A 20,193-nucleotide genomic window follows, 5' to 3' on the forward strand; every position below is an offset into this window, starting at 1 on the left:
GAAGTATGAGGATTTAACCCATGACCTTGGTGGATTAGTGATGCAAGTACTAAACAAGGATATTGATATGCTCAAACTTTCAGATTCCCAGATCTTTGGGAACACTATTTCAAAACTATTCATTAGAACAAAAGCCAACTATGCTGTGCCAGTGATACATTTTAGAAAGGTTAAGGCATTGAATGTAACACAAAATGCTGCTGAAGTCAGAAAATTCCTTTTTTCTTGAAAAATTACCAAATAATTAGCAATTACTAACAAGCAAACTATTCTTTTTAACCCCAACTTTTAACAGCTAGTAGACTAGGAGTGTAAACTCCTTATAACCAATTAGTCTAACAAGCAAATTAAAAGGTCTAAGCTCTACCCCAAATTCAAGTAGACCATCAAGCATAGGACACAGCAGCTTTGCAGATCTGTCACTTTAGTTTCATAGCCCATTTACATTATGCTAAGAATGGGAAGCAAGCCCACTGGAAATCCAGACTGGTATCTCCAACCTATAGAGAGATACCAGACTGGTATCTCCAAACCCATACCATAATGATGATACACTCAGGCCCACATGCTGAAAATTACAAGACTCTTAAAAATTTGTAGTATAAGTAAATGACATAAATTAAAAATCATTGTGCTGCTAAATGTAACTAAAATTCAATTTTTAACTGTAGCTTTAAAAGTTATTTAATTTAGTTTAAAAATTGAATCTAGTTCAGTTATAACTTAAAACTTCAATTTTTACCTTTAATTTACCTAAAAACTCAAATTTACTCTTAACCACTGTAAAATTAACTCCCAAGTCAGGCACCAAAATTTTCCTGAGCAACAGAAATGACAAGTTTTTTAGTGTATTTTACATACAAATAAGGCAGGTGAGAAGATTGACAAGCTTTGTTTTTCTCTCAATTCACAATTTATTTCAGAGGGACTGTGCTTACCCACAGAATAGCACATTAAATGGGAACATCTGCAACAGTTCAATGCTTTTTAAAAATGTTATTTACTAAGGTATGCAAAAAGGATTTCTTTTTCTCTCCTTTGTCTGCAGAGACACTAATATGATTTACAATATTGTATCTTGGGCCATCTCCAAAGGTTTATTTTTGATAGAGGAAAGATCTGTGAAGGTATTCAAGACATGTAATCAGACCCTAAGCCACCTCAGTTTTATTCATTTTGCATTATTTTTTTGAGAGAGGGAGGCTTTGTTTAATGCTCAATTCTGTGTTGAGCTGATGAACTCCAAGTGAAATATAAGACTGTAAGAATTGTGTATCTGTGTAATTCATACAGTAGGTAACCCAGGGAAGTTTTGAGATGGTAATTTCAAACACCATAACTCATGCATGAAGAAGAATTAGAATTACCTGAGTGCAACAATATAATTTCAACCTTATGGCAAATATAGAACCTCTCTTCCTCATGCTGGCAAATTTAGATAGAAATGCATATCTTGGTCACAGTCATTGAAACAGGCTGCCCTAAATATTGAATGCATGTGTTTCTGTGTTCTGCCTTCACTTGATCACACAATTCCTCACCTGCATGTAATACTTTTCTAAAGATGCAAATTGTAACATTTTAACAGTGAAAAGGTGGGGTACACAGATGAGACACGGGTGACAATGATGGTAAGTTATAATGAAAATGGGTAAAAACATTTCTGTCCTCTACATTTATTAACAAATTCCTGCTTTTACAGTTTTGTAGGTTGAAGCAAAACATTGATTTCACTTTCCTTTTTTACCGAACAAGCATAAGCCTTGTGGTAAAAGATGGCTGATTTGAGAAAATAAGTCTTACTAATATCTTTAGTAGTAGACTGAGGTCATGTGTTAATTATTAGGCATAAAAGAATATACAGAGAGTGAAGTAAATGGGGACTATAAGGCTGAAAGAAAAGCTTATATACACATCAAAATTTTTTCATACTACAAACTTCCTGTCATTTAAAATTAAGCACTACTGCAGCACTGTGTTATTAGTAAACGGCAGCTTCATTCACTATCAGAAACACATCTGTGCATAACTCAGCTCACATAAAAGATAAAAATTGGAAAAATCTTAATAAACAGTGCACTGATTCATCTCTGATGTAGCAGATAGGCCTGGCATTCGGAAGATCTCGTGATGTTACGGGAAGACAGGGCCCCTGTCCCCTTAAATAAGAAAATTAACATAGGAATGCAGGCCCCTGAACCAGATGCCAGTAACTTTCCACTTGCCCAGCAACTTTCCATCCCTACTAACCATAGATGGTAAAGACAGACCCTCACCTGACGTAGAAGCCCCTTAGACTATAAAACCCCACGAGAAGAGAGAATAAAGGCCTTTGACCGTCCACCATGTTGGTGTTAGTGTGTTTCTTAGGCCCGAGCGACCCTGGGGAAGGGGGTCGCCGTGCTGTTTCCTGAAACCAGGCCACCTGCCTTGTATCAGAAGGCAACATCTGATGCCGAAAACCCAGGAAGCCGATCAGCGCCCGGGGAACGGGATTTGCCTGGACGGGAAGCAGCGGCTGTAGCGGCAGGTCTGACTACAGCGGGGGGGACGCCCCCGGACCAGCATGGACCATGGGATCCGCAGCAAAGGTCGTAAGTCAGGCTCATGAGCAATGGGGAATTAAATGTGAGCTCAGGAATTCTAATCTTGCTATTGCAAGGCTCCTAGAGCTGGGGACAATCGAACGTCCAGTAAATATTTTATAATGGGAGGTGTGGGAGAAGCGCACTGCCGCCTTAGCAGAGGATACTAAGTCCTCAGGCAGTGGTAAAAGCCTCAAAGCGTGGGGGAAAGTAGAAGAGGCCCTACGCAAGGCATTAGAAGAACAGGAGACATGGAAAGTCGCGCGTTTATTTGTTGCAGTAAAGCGGGGGGCAGGGGCCGCGACGCACACAGTGTCTGAGAGCGATCGAATTGAATGCAGGAATATGCCAGGGCCGGGAGCGTTCCACCCCTTCCCAAGCCCGAGCCCAGACCCCCCGGAGCCCCCAGGGGACCCCCCGGAGCCCCCATGGTACCCCCCGACCCTCTCGCAGAGCCCACCGGGTCCCAGCCCCCCCGCGGAACCTTCCGAAAAATCCGCGGTTTCTCTATGCGTCCCTTCCCCGCCGGCCTCCAGCCCAGCACGGGAGGCAGAGCGGCACACGCGGTTCTTCTGCCGGGGACAGGCAGAGGGGGCACGGAGCGCGGCCAGATTGTCAGACCCCACCGGGACCGGCGGGGACTCACCGCCGCCGTTTGCGTTTGAAAATGGCGCCGAACCGCATGGCAAGGGCGGAAGGGAAGAGGCGGGGGGCAGAGATGCAATCAGTCTGCTTGACAACGCATGCACGGGCGAGGGGGGAGAAGGGGCGGCCCCTGCGGTGGAGCGTGAGACCAATCAGAGCGCTCTATTCAAATTAGGTCCTTATAGGGCAGGGACCTCCCCCAGCAGGAGGCGGGGGGAGCCCAGGGGGAGGGAACGGCACCACCCCCGAAGGGAGGAGCGGGGTCAGAGCCGCACAAAACGGCACGGAGCGCCGGAAATGTGCCGGCATTTAGCTTCCGCCTCAGAGTCAAGTAACAGCTGCTCAGACAGCTCGGGAGAGCTGACCGAGCCCGGCTTGGACTCAGAAACCGAGAGAGCAGAATTAATACGGTTTCGAGCGAAACCGAATAAAGCTTTAAACAATATCGGGAAACGGTCGCAACACGGGCTCACCGATTGGGGAAAAGTAAAAGCAACGTGTAGAGGCCAAACACCGGCAGCCTCCATGAACGCTTTCCCGGTGAGGGTCACCGGAGTGCAGGGAGACCAACGGGGGACATATACCCCAGTTAACCCAGGGGAAGTCAAAGCGATTTCAGAAAGAGGGGTCAATTCAGCCGTAGTACCCACTCTCGTGGACGACCTTTCTAGCAATAATGATCTGCCCACTTTTGATATTACGCAAATAAGCCGCATGCTTTTTGATGGGGCGGGGCGGATTCTATTTAAACAGCAGTGGCGGGACGACCGCGTCAGTCCAGGCTTCTGGGGAAAGGCAGCAACTCAGCGAGCTGTCCCCAGCCGGCACAGCTTTCCCTGGCAGCATCCTCGCTCCGGGCACACCCGAGAGAGATCTGTAGGAGCTGCGGGAAGACGCCCCGATGCAGCGGCCCAGCCATGGCGACCCCCAGGGGGGCAGGAGACCCTCGTGCCCTGTGCCCTCACAGGGAGCAGTCAATTTTGCATCCCCGCTTACGGTGCAATGGCAGAGCGGGGCAGCACTGCCAGTAACACCCTCGCACCCCCCATCGCCACAGACCGCGCTGTTGCCACAGGACCAGCGAGAGACGCCCCAGAGCGGGACCGCTGGGTAGCCTTGGCCATGAGAATAGGGAAGGAACCCCCAAAGGTGTGAGGGACATACCGCCTTTACGGCAGTCAGGATCCACACACCATAGGGTTCCAGTTCTGGGCGGACACGGGACCAGACTGCAGGATTTTTCCCCGCACCCTGGTCGCAGCACCATCGGCAAGCGAAGTAGATCACCATGTATCCACAATCACAGAAACCCTTCAGGCCAAGGGCTTCGAGATCGCAAGCGCAAAGATCAAGAGAGGACCCTGCGTGACCTTCCTGGGAGTGGGGATCACAAGCTCCTACGTGACACCCCCCAAGGCGAAGGTCAGTCGAGACGTCAAAACACTACACGACATGCAACGCCTGGTGGGATCACTGCAGTGGCTTCGCAACATCGTCCTGATCCCTCCTGAGGTCATGGACCCCTTGTATGACCTTCTGAAAGGAAAGCACCCCTGGGAACCCAAGGAGCTGACGCCGCAAGCCACAAGCTCCCTTGACTTCATCGAAAGCCAGATGTCCACGGGCACACTCGCCAGGTGGAACCCAGCCATGCCCACTGGACTTATACGTTCACTTTACACCGAGGGGGGGAGTGGGAGCACTGGCCCAAGGACCTTCTGAAAAGGCCCAACCGATTCAATGGGTGGTTCTCGGAAGACCTGCTCGTGCTTTCTCCCCGGGAATCGAATGCATCGCTAACCTCATCATGAAAGGCAGGAAACTCGCTTTGAAACACCTAGGGACTGAGCCGACAAGCATCCACCTTCCGTTTCGCAAGCAACCGACTACAGAGTCAGCCACAATATCGGAGTACCTAGCCCTTGCTCTCGCTGGCTTCGGAGGAGAAATCTCCTACTCCTCCAAACCACCCTGGACTAAGCTGCTGACCATTGTCGACATGGACATACCGCCAAAGGTCATGGACCGACCGCAGCCAGGACCAACGGTCTTCACAGACGCTCCCTCCACGACTTCAACCACAGCAGCAGTGTGGCAGGCAGGAGAGCAATGGCATTGCGTCAAAGCGTGTGACCCCACACTGTCAGTGCAACAGCTGGAGGCGACAGCAGTCATCTTGGCGTGCAAACTCTTTCAAGAGGAACACCTTAACGGACTCTATATTCGTGGCAAGGCTCTGCCTAGCCATGGCAGGACCAGGAGTGTCTACATCAGCAGCAGCCCTAATGCTGGAAGAAGCACTGTCCTCACGACAGGGCACCGTGTCAGTCATTCACGTTAACAGCCACGACCCAGTCAAAGGTTACTTCCAGATCGGCAACGACAAAACGGACGCTGCAGCAAAAGGCGTATGGACGTTGCAGGAAGCTCGTCAGCTGCACGAGTCGCTCCACATCGGAGCCAAAGCACTGGCGAAGAGATGCGGGATCCCGACCACAGACGCAAAACATGTGGTAGCCACCTGTCCTCATTGCCAGAAGTCACCCCTATGGACCTGTGGGGTCAACCCGAGAGGTCTCAAGCCTTCAGAGATCTGGCAATCGGACTTCACCTGGTGTGAACTACTGAAGCCCCGAGCGTGGCTTGCAGTGACAGTGGACACTTATAGCGGAACGATCATAGCCACACAGCACCCCAAAACAAACTCCAAGGCCACAATTCAGCACTGGCTGACAGCCATGGCTTGGCTTGGTATCCCCAAGCAGATCAAAACGGACAATGGGTCCAATTTCACCTCCAAACCAGTACAGGAATTCGCCTCAAAATGGGGCATCACATTAGTGCAAGGTATCCCATATAACAGTACTGGGCAGGCCATAGTAGAGAGAGCAAACCAGACCCCGAAAACCAAACTAGAAGTATTGGCGAAAGCAGAGGGCTTTGCCAATGCCATTCCCCTGGGAGATCAAGCGCGCGTGCTGGCAACTGCTTTGCTAGCACTGAATCAGTTCCCTAGGGGAGATGAAACAAACAGTCCTGTCCAAAAACACTGGGCCAACCGAACGCTAGAGGAGGGCCCACAGGTGGTAATTAGAAACGAGCTGGGCGAATGGGAACAGGGCTGGAGGCTGATGCTCATGGGGAGAGGGTATGCAGCTGTCAAAAAGGACGGCAAAGTCAGGTGGTGTCCACTTAAGTCAATTAAGCCTGACCTTCATAACAAGCAGGATGAGACTGACGAGAATTGCGAGTTTCTGTTTACAGGACATGCTCATAGGACGTCCTCGTGACGCGTACATGCCCATCCCAGAGGAAAGTGACAGACCACCAAGCCGCCAGACAGCACCCGAGAGACCCGCGCGGGTGAGACCCAAGCATCAAGGGTGTTTCTGTGTGATCTTGCTGTTGGGGCTTGTTGCCAGAGGACAAGCCAGCCCAGATCACTACCCCCATCGGCCTTTCAGGTGGGTCATGGGACACCTTAGTAGTGACAAGGTGCTCAGGGAAACCACCACACCAAACGCCCCATCCTTCGTGCTCCACGTTACCGACCTGTTTCCAGGACAACCAAAGATAGACCCCAATTCCCCACACGCCACACACATGTACCTATCCTACTGGTGCCCAGCTTCAAACCCAGGAAAAAGCTACTGCAATCACCCAGGGTGGGGATATTGTGGGCACTGGCGCTGCAAAACCATTGTTACAGATGCCAGACCGTCGGGGCCTGGGTGGGATCCACAAGAGCCCGGCAAATTCTTACAGTTTGCCTGGGCGCCCAGCGGCTGCAAAACACCCGTCTTCCTCCAGGGAAGCTTTTATCGCAATCACCATAAAGTCCCAAAAATTCAGAAATGCACTAGCTATAACATGACGGTCTTGCAGCCACATCACCCCAGTTGGGCCATAGGCCGAACGTGGACAGTTTTCCTTCGAGGGTCAAAAGAAAGAGTAAATGTGCGAATTATCAGGCTCCAACTGTCGGCGCCTCGAGCGGTCGGACCAAACAAAGTGATTAAAAGCGTGCCGAAAGGGAAAAATGCAACCTATCCTAAAACCCTACCCACTGGAGTCAGCAAAGTCCCAGCCGGCCATGCGGAAGTCTTTCAGACAGACCACGCAGCCAAGTCGGACTCAGACCAAATCCTTCGTATGTTAGAAGCTACCTTTATATCCCTGAATGAATCCAACCCTAACCTAACCGAATCCTGCTGGCTTTGCTACGATGTCAAACCTCCCTTTTACGAAGGAATCGCTTTAAACACTCCCTTCAGTTACTCCACAGCCGATGCCCCTCACCAGTGCAGATGGGAAACCCCTCGGAAAGGAATCACCCCGAGTCAAGTCACAGGCCAGGGCAGATGCTTTGGCAATGCAACCCTAGCTAGGCAGAGAGGCAACGTCTGCACCAAAGTTGTCAAGCCTAACAAGAAAAACAATAAGTGGGTAGTCCCATCCGCACCTGGGATGTGGGTTTGCCAGCGATCTGGAGTGAGTCCCTGTGTGTTCCTTGCCAAATTTGATAACTCTAACGACTTTTGTGTCCAAGTTCTGATTGTTCCTAGGGTCCTGTACCACTCAGACGAAGAGGTGTACCACCTTTTTGAGGAACCCAGCCGGCTCCACAAAAGAGAAATAATAACAGGTGTAACTATCGCAATGTTGCTCTGTTTAGGAGCAGCAGGAACGGCAACGGGTGTCTCAGCCCTAGCAACACAGCACCAAGGACTGTCCCAGCTGCAAATGACCATCGATGAGGACCTGCAAAGGATCGAGAAATCCATCTCCTTCCTAGAGAAGTCAGTCTCCTCTCTCTCGGAAGTGGTCTTGCAGAACAGGCGAGGTCTGGATCTCCTGTTCATGCAGCAAGGGGGCCTGTGTGCCGCCTTGAGAGAGGAGTGCTGCTTCTATGCAGACCACACAGGAGTCGTAAGAAACTCCATGGCAGAACTCAGAAACAGACTGGCTCAGAGGCAGAAGGACAGGGAAGCCCAGCAGGGCTGGTTCGAGTCCTGGTTCAATCAATCACCATGGCTAACCACTCTGATTTCTACCCTAATAGGTCCATTGGCATTGCTGCTTCTAGCGGTTACCTTTGGACCTTGCCTGCTGAACAAGCTGGTCTCATTCGTTCAGGCCCGCCTGGAACGGGCCAACATCCTGTTCATCGGCCAGCGAATCCAACCAGAGAACACTGCCAGCCACAAGTCCTAAACTTGACTGGCGAAAACTTACTCAGATGTACCAAACCCCCTTTTCCTTATCAAACTACAACCTTACACCTCATTTCAGTATATGACTACCTCATTCATTTGTGAAAAAGGGGGGGGAGATGTAGCAGATAGGGCCTGGCATTCGGAAGATCTCGTGATGTTACAGGAAGACAGGGCCCCTGTCCCCTTAGATAAGAAAATTAACATAGGAATGCAGCCCCCTGAACCAGATGCCAGTAACTTTCCACTTGCCCAGTAACTTTCCATCCCTACTAACCACAGATGGTAAAGACAGACCCTCACCTGACGTAGAAGCCCCTTAGACTATAAAACCCCACGAGAAGAGAGAATAAAGGCCTTTGACCGTCCACCATGTTGGTGTTAGCGTGTTTCTTAGGCCCGAGCAACCCTGGGGAAGGGGGTCGCCGTGCTGTTTCCTGAAACCAGGCCGCCTGCCTTGTATCAGAAGGCAACACTCTGATAAGCAACACACATGACACTGAAGGAGAGAGGAGATCATCAACCATTGTTCTGCATGGTTCATAAAGATACGTCCTAGCAAAAAGAAATTTAATGATCCAAAAATGCTAAGCACTTAATGCAAGAAATAATTTCAGACAGAGCCCAGAACTCTGCCGCATGGGGGCAGTCAGTAGTTTGTGCCAGGTTGACCTATGCTAAGGATAGTATAAAAACATCTAGGAAGAAGCATGAAAGGAGAGGTAGTTGCCTATCTGTCAGTCAGTGCAGAATCATATAAGCAAACAGAAGCAAGAATGCACCACAATGTACATCCCAGCTGACACACATTTCATTCTTAGGCACATTCTTCCAGCTTTGCAGGGCATTGGAAACATGCACGCAATTTTAAGGTACGTATTTTGTGCAGGAAACCACTCATGCAGGAAACCAGATATTTCCACCATCCTCCTGTAACGCAACCCTCAAGTTAGACACACACACACCATGCATCACATTGATCTCATGCACCTCCAGCACTGGGCGCTCCTCCCATTGAAGAGATTCATGCAGAATGTCTCATTCATTCAATCAACCTCACTCAGACCATTCAGTCCGGATATGCCAACTCTCTTTATCACAGACCAATTTGTTCTATTAATATACTTGTTAGGTCAAGGACTGTTTAAGTCACAAAGTATAGAGCTCCCTCTAAAACCTGACTCTATTGTGAGCAACTGTTGTTTTCATTATTCATTATTAATTGCTACTTCTTCATCCCCATGGCAGCCAGCATTTCTTTGTGCCATCAATTACGGCTCCTGTGCTGCACTAGTTTAAAGAGCAAATTAAGTGCCTTGGATGTTCCCCTACTTAACCTAATTCTATAAAATTCTACAAGTCTACTCCAAAGTAAGATAAACCACATTCAACACATTCTGGAGTATGGCTTCTCCTCCCAGCTTTATGCATCAGCAATCTTGCTGAGGAGGCACTCTACCCCTTCATCCAACTGATTAATAAGTTAAAGAAGACTAGATTTAGACCCCTGAACTACAGGCATCTGTAGACTGTGCCACTGACAACAACCCTCTGAGACCTGATTCAGCCAATTCTCAATCCAGTGATTCAGAACAGTGGTGTATATAGAGAAAAATATTCCAGTGTTCCTCCTTCTTAGTATTCATTCAGGTAAATAGCTTTTTCCCCATGCTGGTTTGTGTACACGATGCATGAATAAATGTATGATTCTGTATATTTCAGTGGAGCAAGTCCAGATATGTAAATATATAAATTCTACAAGCACTTAGAAAATCAGTATGTGCTGGTGACCTCCTAGTCTCAAGCAGAGGTGGCAGCATGCCACATATTTGTGTTGTTTTACCTCTAGAACCCTGAGTACTTTTAAAATCAAGCTCTTGCTAGTATAAATTTATTGTTACTGGCAGAAGTCAGAAATGGAACATTTTAGCACTTGACATAAAGACAAACTTAAAAAATTGTTATTGTTCTAAAGCTATACAAATTATTTTTCTAATTTTGTTTAATTAAAGGCTATTCTTATGTTCCTGACTACTAAAGTCTTCCATCTTCTACTGTGCCCTGATACCTTCCCTCAAATATCCAGAATTTTTAATATGGTCTATACATTTATATTTGATTCCCTTAAATACAGAAATTCCATAATTTAATTCTTTAAAACAAATCCTCTTCTAGATCATTCCCCAAATACAATTATTTTCACTAGTCTTTATTTACCTGACATTAAAAATGGAAGGAAAATTACAGTGACTTCTACTTCGAGATGACCAGAATCTCTGAGAAAATTTCAGGTATCTCTTTTAAGCTTCATATATCCAAACTCTGAACTGTGAAAGGTGACTTATTCTAAATGATCTCTTTATCCCCCTTACTAGATTTACTGTATATAAGGAGAAGAGTTCTCTCCTGCTAGAAAAATCTCAATTTGTCCATCAGCTAATAATTTGGGAAGATTCAAGAGAATTACAAACTAATGCCACAAAATGCATATTGTGTGTCAAAAATAAGCAGCGAAGCATCTCACATTTATTAGTCATGGATTTTTGGACTTCTTCAGTCCCTGGTTACCTTCCTAAGCATAGAACTGTGATTTCACCTTCCCTACAAGAATCACCATCCTTCATCACATAGGTCTGCCTCTGAACAGACACCACACGCTAGTTAAGCCCATTCATGGTTTAGCATATCCCACAGGGCTTGAGCTGGAGCAACTCATTTGTGTCTGGTGAGGCTCTGGTCAGATCTTCTGTCATGCTGCCTAACACTCAATCAAATCCTAAGGACTAGATTTGAGCAAGCCTTTCATTGCACCATGACTGGAGACAAGAAGAGGAAGAGGAATATGGAAGGGGAGAAAGGGAGGCAAGGGAATGTGTTTTGCCAGAGAAATTAGACCACATAAAATTTTCAAACATGACAGTAGGACAGGCAAGAGCTTATTTGTCACAAATTTTAGATTGACCATTAATAAAAGGTTTAGTGGACTTAGCCAGAGGCAGACTACTCATCCTTTTACAAAGCTGCTAGTTCTAGTAGCATTACTTAGACAACACAGTCAGCAAGTGTTGTGTATTTAATTCCACAAGCTGTAATAATTTCAGAGTCAGAGATAACAAACAAGTACTGTGACTTGTACATTTTTAAACAGAAAACTTTCCAAAAGAGCATGTCTTAAAATACTTTACTGGCAGATATTATATTATTTGTGAAAACATTGCAAAGGAACTTAATGCCAGCATCATTACATTGTATTTGAAGATAAAGTGGTGGGAACTTTTTCTCCTAACTTAAATGGAAATTGTAATAATGAAAAACCTACACCACAAATGTCTTCTACAAATGGCTCAATGTACAAATTCTGCTCCCTTTTAGCTTAAATTCACAACAGCAAAATAATCCCAAGAGATGATCTATAACAGGTAAGAACTTCCTGAACAGTATCTTTTTCAAGCAAAAAGACAAGTAGCTGCAAAAGTCATATGGAACCATTTGATTCCATATCTTGGATGATTATGTAAAGAGGACATCAGAAATAATGCCTTGATAATCATCATCAAAGTTGTAAGCAATGACCTGAGGGTCCCGCTGTACCATCTAATGAACACACAGGTTCTAGAAAAAGAATGATTTTCAGAAAGTATTACAGCTTACCATATCCGGAGGCATTCCTGCTTCTGACATCAAATTTGTCATGGAAGCCAGAACTACTGTTAAGCTCTTCCATGTGTGCATCAAGGCTGCTGAAGTCATTTACTTCATTTCTGTCACTGGTGAGAGAGTCAATGTGGGTTGGGATAGGTTCAAATGTAGGGTCTAACTCCAAGATCAACCTGTTCAATTGCTCAATTGACTGATCAATATCCAAAGTTGGAGAAGCTGGCAGGTCCCCAGCATTTTGTCCTACATCCAGGCCATTTGTGTTCCTCTGAGGCATTGACCTTGACTTAAAATTGTCAGCACTTTCATGTTCTTCAGCTTCTGCAGCACCCAGCATGCTTCCTAGCCCTCTCTGCACAGCATCTCTGCTGCTAGAGCTACATGTTGGAGCATCTGGGACTTGGGACTGGCTCTGGACACTGCCCAACTTCTCCACAGTGTTATGAATGCCAACCCTAATTTCATTCTCTGGGGCAAAACCATACTGGTGAGCAGTGACCATCTGCTGCTGGCGTACCCAGGTCTGAGTAGAGTAGTTACTTGGGTGATAGGCTCGTGGATAGGGTGAGATAGAAGGATTCTGTTGCAATTGCTCAGTTGACTTTGGCTCAGTGCTTCCAAATGACCTCTCAAAGACAGAATCCACACCAATGCCCAGGTCTGCAGCAAAAGCATTGTGATGCTCTTCCCCAGCATTACTTCCAAAGCCATCTGAAAAAAGTGAGTTTTGACTGCTCTTGTGGCAACTGAAGTTCCCTAGGTGGGTAGAATGCTGCCCTTCTGAGGAAGACAACGTCCCAATGCTGTCCACACTGTGAAGGTCATGATTAGGCATTTCATCATCCAGAATATCAGTCTCCCTGTCCTTCATTTTGGTGACTTCATTCATGTGAATGTGAGCTGGCACAATGTGGTGAGTAGCACTGTACTTGCTTTGAGCATCAGTCATATCCTTGGCAGTGCTGACAGAATCCTCTAGACCAAAGCCACTAAGTAGCAGGTCCAGTTCTGCCTTCTCTTGTGGGCTCAGACCCCATTTAACTCCTGGGACAAGGCATTCCTCAGTCTTGTCTGTTCTGATGGAAGCTGTGGAGCGTCCAGAATCACTACTGACAGACAGGGTATGATCACTGTGATCAGGACTGCCTGTAACATGAACACCCTGAGCAACACCAGGGATGTTGCCGTCTGAAGAGCTCTTCTTTCTCACTTTTGCATACAGACTGCCATCAATGGGTCCTTGGGTATGCAATACTGTGGAGGTACAAGTAAAAAGGAAAAGGAGAGATAAGGACAAGGCATCATATAAGGGCTTTGACTAGTGTCATGCCACAAGTATTGTTAACACTAACAGTATTGTTTCTGCAAAACTAAATCAACTCTGTAACTACAGCAAATACCAATGACCAATGACATTATCTCCTTTAATTTCATATGACTTTTCTTGATGGAAATACAATATTGCATTTGTAGCTCAAGATCAAATAAAATCCTCTCTTTTTATTCTGTTTTGAGTGCATGTTTATGGCACCACAAACTCTTCATACTAATTTAAAGAATCCCCCGTTACAGTACTAGAAATTTGAGAGTATCTACTATGCATTCCATTCAGTGCAAGAATGGTAGAAACCTACCAGCAATACTTGTTTTTAATATATACATATATATATATATATATAATGTAATTATTACTTAGTCCATTTTTACTTGATGGCCTGACTATACTACAAAGAATAATTTTCTCATTTTCTGGGTGATGCAAGGAAAACACAAGCTTTTAATCAGAGCTGCAGTCCTTGGAATATACATAAAGCCTCTTCACAAAAGAAGGCACAAGTAAATGTTAACTAGTACGACATTTCTACATATATGGAGGATCTGGTACGCATGTCATGTTTTTGTTTCAAAGAAGGACTAATGAACTTAAGTGGCAGCCTCCACAGAAGTAACTATATTTGCCTTACTCCCATCTTACACATAACACCTAACACATCATACAGGTTAGACCAACATGAGGTTAAAATATGGCTACTGAATTTTTATCCAGTGGTGAAAACAAGTACAGTTCTATTTCTCAAGGAAAGTTTTAGAAATAAATATGTCTAGTGTCTGTAAAGCCGAGAAAGTAAAGTGAGTAGTTCCACTTAAAAATTACTTAACATTCATTTACTAGAATATTTATATTAAGTAGATATTTCTGAAAAACTTTTCGTACTCATACTCTGAGAATGGTTTGAGATTAAGAAAATTAAACCATTACAATTTAGGAACAAGCAGACTTTTCTCAAAGGTTACCTCAACTACATCTGTTGTAGTTCCAGAATCAAAAGCCCCATGGAGAGTCCAATGCATTACAACATCAACTCTACCATACATTTTCCAAGTATGTGTAAAATGGCATCATGATCATGAACTGCCAAACTAGGAAACTTTTCTAGGCAATACCCATTTAGAAAAAGCATTATGCAGAAATTGTACTCACAATGATAATTAATTCATTTGAATTTAAAATGGCAAGAAAAGCGGTCTGGTTGGAAAAAGTTTTGGGGACAAACCACTGACAAGGTTCCATCAGTTAAAATACTTACATACTAAAGGTTATACAATAGTTTTAATAGATTTCAGCTAAAGTAAAGGACAATCTTTTACTTTCGAGGGACTAGGAACTATTATTTGTCTGATGTTGATCTTAAAAACAGCACGTGCAAAACACCAAAATACTCCTTTTCAGAAAAAGTTATCAAACTGAGCAAAAAGGAAAACAACTCCCCTTGCTGTAAAATTTATCTGTGGATCAAGTTTGATGTGTAAATTCCTTGTTGAAAAGGGCTGCTATGCATGAGGCTGAATGTCTGTATACAATACTTAAAACCAATATTTTTGAAAGATTATCAAAAATACAGCCAACTGACAGTTTCTCAGGCTTTTTCATGCTGTGATTTCTCATAAGCTTCCACAACTTTCTAAATGAAGCACATTTGGTGTTTCATGTGAAGTATTTTGATACAGTTACCACAATAAATTGCAGAATTAAAAAAACAACCAAACAAACAAACAAAACAAACAAACAAACAAAAAGAAACAGAACTAGGAGTAACTTTTTGGTGGGGTTTTTTTACTGTATGCTTGGTTTTAAATTAAAAAACTAGAAAACAATAAAAAACCCTGCTTTGTTTGGAATAGTTGTATATCCTGACAAAACACATACTTGAAAACAGGTCTGAACTGGAATGCAGTGAAGTAAATACAGAACCAGTACACAGTAATGTAATAGTTCAAATTATAAAGTCTTCTTGTCTGACTGTTCTGTTACTCAAAACTAGGCTCTATGCCTTAAAAATGCTAGTCAGACTAAATACTGTAGTGGGTTGACCTTGGCTCTCATGCCAGGTGCCCACCAAGCCACTTTATCAACTTCCCAGGCAACGAAAAAGAAAAATAAGGTGGAAAATGTTGAGATAAGGCAGTTTATTAAAGCAAGAAAAACCCGAAAGTTTGCGTGCATAAGCAAAGGGGGGAAAAGTGATCTCTACCTTCCAGCAGAAAGTAATGTTCAGCCACTTCCCAGAAAGCAGGACTTCCACACAGAGCGGTTGCTCCGAAAGGCAGACATTGTAAAATAACAAATGCCCCCATTCCTCTTCCTTGCCATAGCTTTTATATCTGAGCTGACATCATATGGTGATGGAATTTCCCTTTGGTTAACTTGGGTCAGCTGTTTTTACCTAGTTGGGTCCCCTTCCAGGGTATTGCCCACTCCCAGCCCACTTGATGGGAGGATGGTATGAGAGAATTGTTAAAGAGATGGTGTGCCAGTGCTGCTCAGCAGCAGACAAAACACTGGTATATTATCAACAGTTTTCCAGCTACCAATGCAAAGCACAGCACTGGGAGGGCTCCCAGAGGACAATAAACTCCAGCTCAGCCAGACCAAATACAATACCTCACACAAGATCAAACATTCCAGCATGCAGATTTGGTTCTCCTTGCAGAAATGGTAAGTACAAAAAACTGTCAAATTCTCAAGTGCAGTCATGGAAGCAACGGAAAACTTTTGTGTATCTCCCTCTCTTAGCCTTTCCAGTACCATCATACATTACCGTACAAGCACGGTGGCAGAAGTACAGACAAAAAGACAAACACACTGACAGTGGACTATTGACCCAAGGGTCTTGCACAAGTGCACTCTGTAAGATTCAGAGATAAACCTGTTGAGTACTTCTTCCACTAGTACAAAATTATCAAGTTTATTCTGCATCTTGCTAGGAATGCTAGGCAACCCCAAATATTTGGGGGTCTTCCAGCTGTAAATTGTACAGCTTCTACTCTGAAGAAGAGACCCAAGTACAGCTTACTTAAAATTTCACTTTGGAAAAAAAAAAAAAAACCCAAACAAAAAAAAAAGCCCCAAACAAACAAAAAAAGCAAAACCCACAAACAGAAATTAAGTACTGCATTTATCTGTTAGTATCCTTAATTTAGACTTAGCCTTAAAATACTTTACAATTCTCAGATAGCTTTCAAGGAAGTTTAAAAGCTTTTAAAAATAAACAACTTTAATAAATAAATAATAGTAAATAATAACAACTTTAATAAATAAATAACTTTAAGAAATAAACTTACTTAAAAGCTTTCTCTCCTGGGTAACCAAAATTTTATTGTATACCATATCTATCTGTGCTCAGGATTGTAATTGTCTCCTTAAGACCCAGTTCTGTGTCTGGAAGCATCACCAGAGGTTGCCAGGGTTTCTTTACAAAGCTGGAGCACCCAAGCCAGGTTCTCTTTTCCCTGGTGGCTTTTGCTTGAGGCAGAGGCTTCACTTCCTCAGAGGTTGTTTCAGGTAAATTTTTCTGGGCTCACAAAAATAACAACTCAAAAACCTGAATTTCACAATCAGAAACTGCTTTCAAGTAAATTTTGCAAACTCTGTCAGCAGCACAAAGCCCGAGCTAGTCCAGGGCTGGGTCACCCCACATTGATGCTGCAACACCATTTTAGGAAAAAGAACATCACAGATGAAAGTCTGGTTCACTACCAAGTTTCAAAAATCCTGTTATAGATGGGTAATATGACGATTGGCACTCACAATTAAAGGATGAATATTGTGTGCATGTTAAGAGAAGTTTTGTTGATGTATGGTTATGTTATTGTAGTTTGTTGTTTGGACACCTTCTATTCTCCCTATAGTCCCCTTTCCCCATCACTGTATTACTGCCACTGGACAGCCTTGGTTGTCAGGGTTGTAAGGGACATGTGGAGGGAGACCGTGCACATATGTCCCTTGCACGGGGCAGTTGGGAATGGGGAACACCTCACCTCCAAGGTAGTTGCAAGAAGGTTTCCACCAATGGACAGCAAAGAACAGTTGACTGGCAGACTTTGGGAGGGGCCAGGGTTGCCTGATGCAACACTACGGGTATAAAAGGCAGAGCAGCCATTTTGTAGATGAGCCCCTGGCAGTCAGCCACGCTCCCAGTGCTGTCCCTTTTTCCTTATTCTGTCCTTTGTTGTGTTGTTGAGGTTTAATAAACCTTTAAAATTTTAAAGTGAGCAGTTGTTTCTCACAATCCCTAAAGCATTTATTATTATTGGGAAGCCATTATTTCTTGGCTTCCCAAACAGAAGTCTCATTGATCATAAGTACAGTGGTGAGCCTGACAGACATGACTTTTGATATTTATGCTAGAACTTAAGGAGCCATATTATGTGTCTACAAATGAAATGCGAAACATAAGAGTTTGGGACCTGCTGATTTTTGGCTCTAAATTTAAGTATTAACACAATATTATTAGACCTTACAAGATAACAATGTGATTGTGGGTCAAAATAATTTATTTGCAACTAGACAATTTTCTCTAATAGATAGCTGCCTTTTTAGGAACCAAAAAAATACCACTGTGCATTATAAACAGATAAGAAAATATGAAACTCATAGCTAAACAAAAATACAGCTGTTCCTGAGGAGTCTGAATATTTAAATTTGCAGGTTTTAATTGTGAAAATAAAATGCGTATTGCACATATCAAAATTATTTTCTAATTTGCCCAGCTGAAGGAAGACATTCCTAGATTAATTTGGAGTTTTTAAATTTAACTATCATCATAGAAGATAAAAAATAGTTTGGGTTGCAAGGGATGACTAAACATCATCTAATTCAAGCCCCTCTGCCATGGGCAGGGACACCTTTCACTAGACCAGGTTGCTCAAAGCCCCATCCAACCTGGCCTTGAGCACTTCCAGGGATGGGGCATCCACAACTTTTCTGTGCTGCCTGTTCCAGTGTCTCTCCACCCTCTATTTATTCTTTATATCTCATTTAATTCTCTCCTCTTTCATTTTAAAGACTGTCCTGTCTCTACATGCTCTTGTAAATAATCTCCCTCCATTTTTCTTGTGGGCTCCCTTCAGGTACTGGAAGGCTGCAGTTAGGTCACCCCTTTTTTCCTTTCTCATTTCCAGACTGAACAAACCCAGTTCTCTCAGCCTTTCCTCACAGGAGATAAGGAAAACCATCCATCCTTCCAAGCAACTTGGTGGCCTCTGCTTGGTCTTGCTTCCTGTGGTGGGGACTCTATAGTGTATGCAGCACTGCATGTGGTTCTCACCAGAGTGGAGGGGGTGAATCAACTACCTCACACTGCTGCCAACACTGCTTTTGATACAGCCCAGGACACGTGGCTTTTCTGGGCTGCAGGAGCATGTTGCTGAGTTGTGTCCAGCCTCTCAACAACCAGCACTCCCAAGTCCTTCTCAGCAGGCTGTTCTTGATCTGTTCATCACCTTATTTGTATTGATACTGGGGGATGTCCCAACCCAGATGCAGCACCTTGAACTTGGTCTTATTAAACCATAAACTATATATACAAAAACTTTAAATATATACAACCATGAATATATAAAAGCTATATACATATATTGTTTGTTTATTCATAAAACTAGGACAAATTAACTATTCAAATACTACAAACTTACAAAATACAAGGGTTTCTAGTTGTTCTTCTATTATATAAGATCTTTATTTCATATTCTACCTTTTTCTTAAATGTAATTTCAGAATACCTCTGCACTAAGACTTTTGGATTTCACTTTACCCTGGTCTTCATCCATGTGTTTGCCAAAAAAGGTGATAACCAACGTAATTGAAAAAGTAAAGCTATGCATATAGGCAGGGAACAGTTTTGACAAAAGAAAATGAGAAAACATAATAGCAGTGCAAAATTTCATTCTTTACGTCTTGCTAAGAAATTATTAACACTGCAGAGGCCTTATAAATTCAATATCTGATCTCCATGCATGACTCAATCCCTGCTACCATTTTTTCCAAGGAAGCAACACTTTAAAATACACAGCAACATAGCTGTCAAAAAACAAGATTGCAACAGAAGTGACCTAAGTAATGCTGGAATTTAATTAACTAAAGCAAAGGGGCCCACTTTCTTTCAAACTGACCACTCTTCCCAGGAGCTGTTCCAACTCTGTGAACTGCCCAGGCTGAAGACCAACAACATTCCCATGCTGAATCTGAATTACACACACACTGATTCTCCTACCTGAAAATCTTAGAGCAAAGGTTATGTGTGCATTTACACTCCTCTACCTGATACACTAGAGTATCATACTTAAAAATTATGACCTGAAATACTAACACATACCAAATTTAGTAACATCCTTCTAAGCCTGTGTTTTCCTGGCACTTTTCTTGAAATCCAAATATCCAAAGGCAGGCTTGTGAATTAAAAATATTTCAGTCTCTAAGCCTTTTGGCTTGTCCTCACAGCTATCCGCTGTCCATTCATCACTTGGGAAAACATAACAAATAAAAGCCAGCTAGGTAAACTCATACACTAAAAATTCAGCAAGAGCTGTTTCTGATCCAGTCCACCTGAACAAAAAGATGATTGCAAATACACAGATTTTTTCAACCTGTACCCTTGTTCATGTTGCAGCAAGAAACAATATAGAGGATCTGTATTATCTTTTATCAATCTCATAAATAAATATTTTTACCTTCAGGCAAACCTGGACGAGTCCTGAGCTGCATTCTTTTGAAGTTAAATTATTTTATGTGTGCTTGTCTTTTCATTTCTCTC

The 20,193-nt window shown here is 43.7% G+C and overlaps 1 protein-coding gene across 8 annotated transcripts in view; it reads right to left on the minus strand.

Moving 5' to 3' along the window:
* The window catches only part of TNS3 (tensin 3), a 200,000-nt gene that overhangs the window by 54,217 nt on the left and 125,590 nt on the right, over positions 1-20,193 (minus strand). For all 8 annotated transcript variants that reach the window (XM_064705080.1, XM_064705079.1, XM_064705077.1 and 5 more), the window contains one exon: positions 12,095-13,354. In XM_064705080.1, the coding sequence (XP_064561150.1) occupies positions 12,095-13,354 (1,260 nt within the window). The remainder of the gene's footprint in view (positions 1-12,094; positions 13,355-20,193) is intronic.

This window comes from Zonotrichia leucophrys, chromosome 2, assembly GCF_028769735.1.
Source record: "Zonotrichia leucophrys gambelii isolate GWCS_2022_RI chromosome 2, RI_Zleu_2.0, whole genome shotgun sequence".
Taxonomy (NCBI): domain Eukaryota; kingdom Metazoa; phylum Chordata; class Aves; order Passeriformes; family Passerellidae; genus Zonotrichia; species Zonotrichia leucophrys.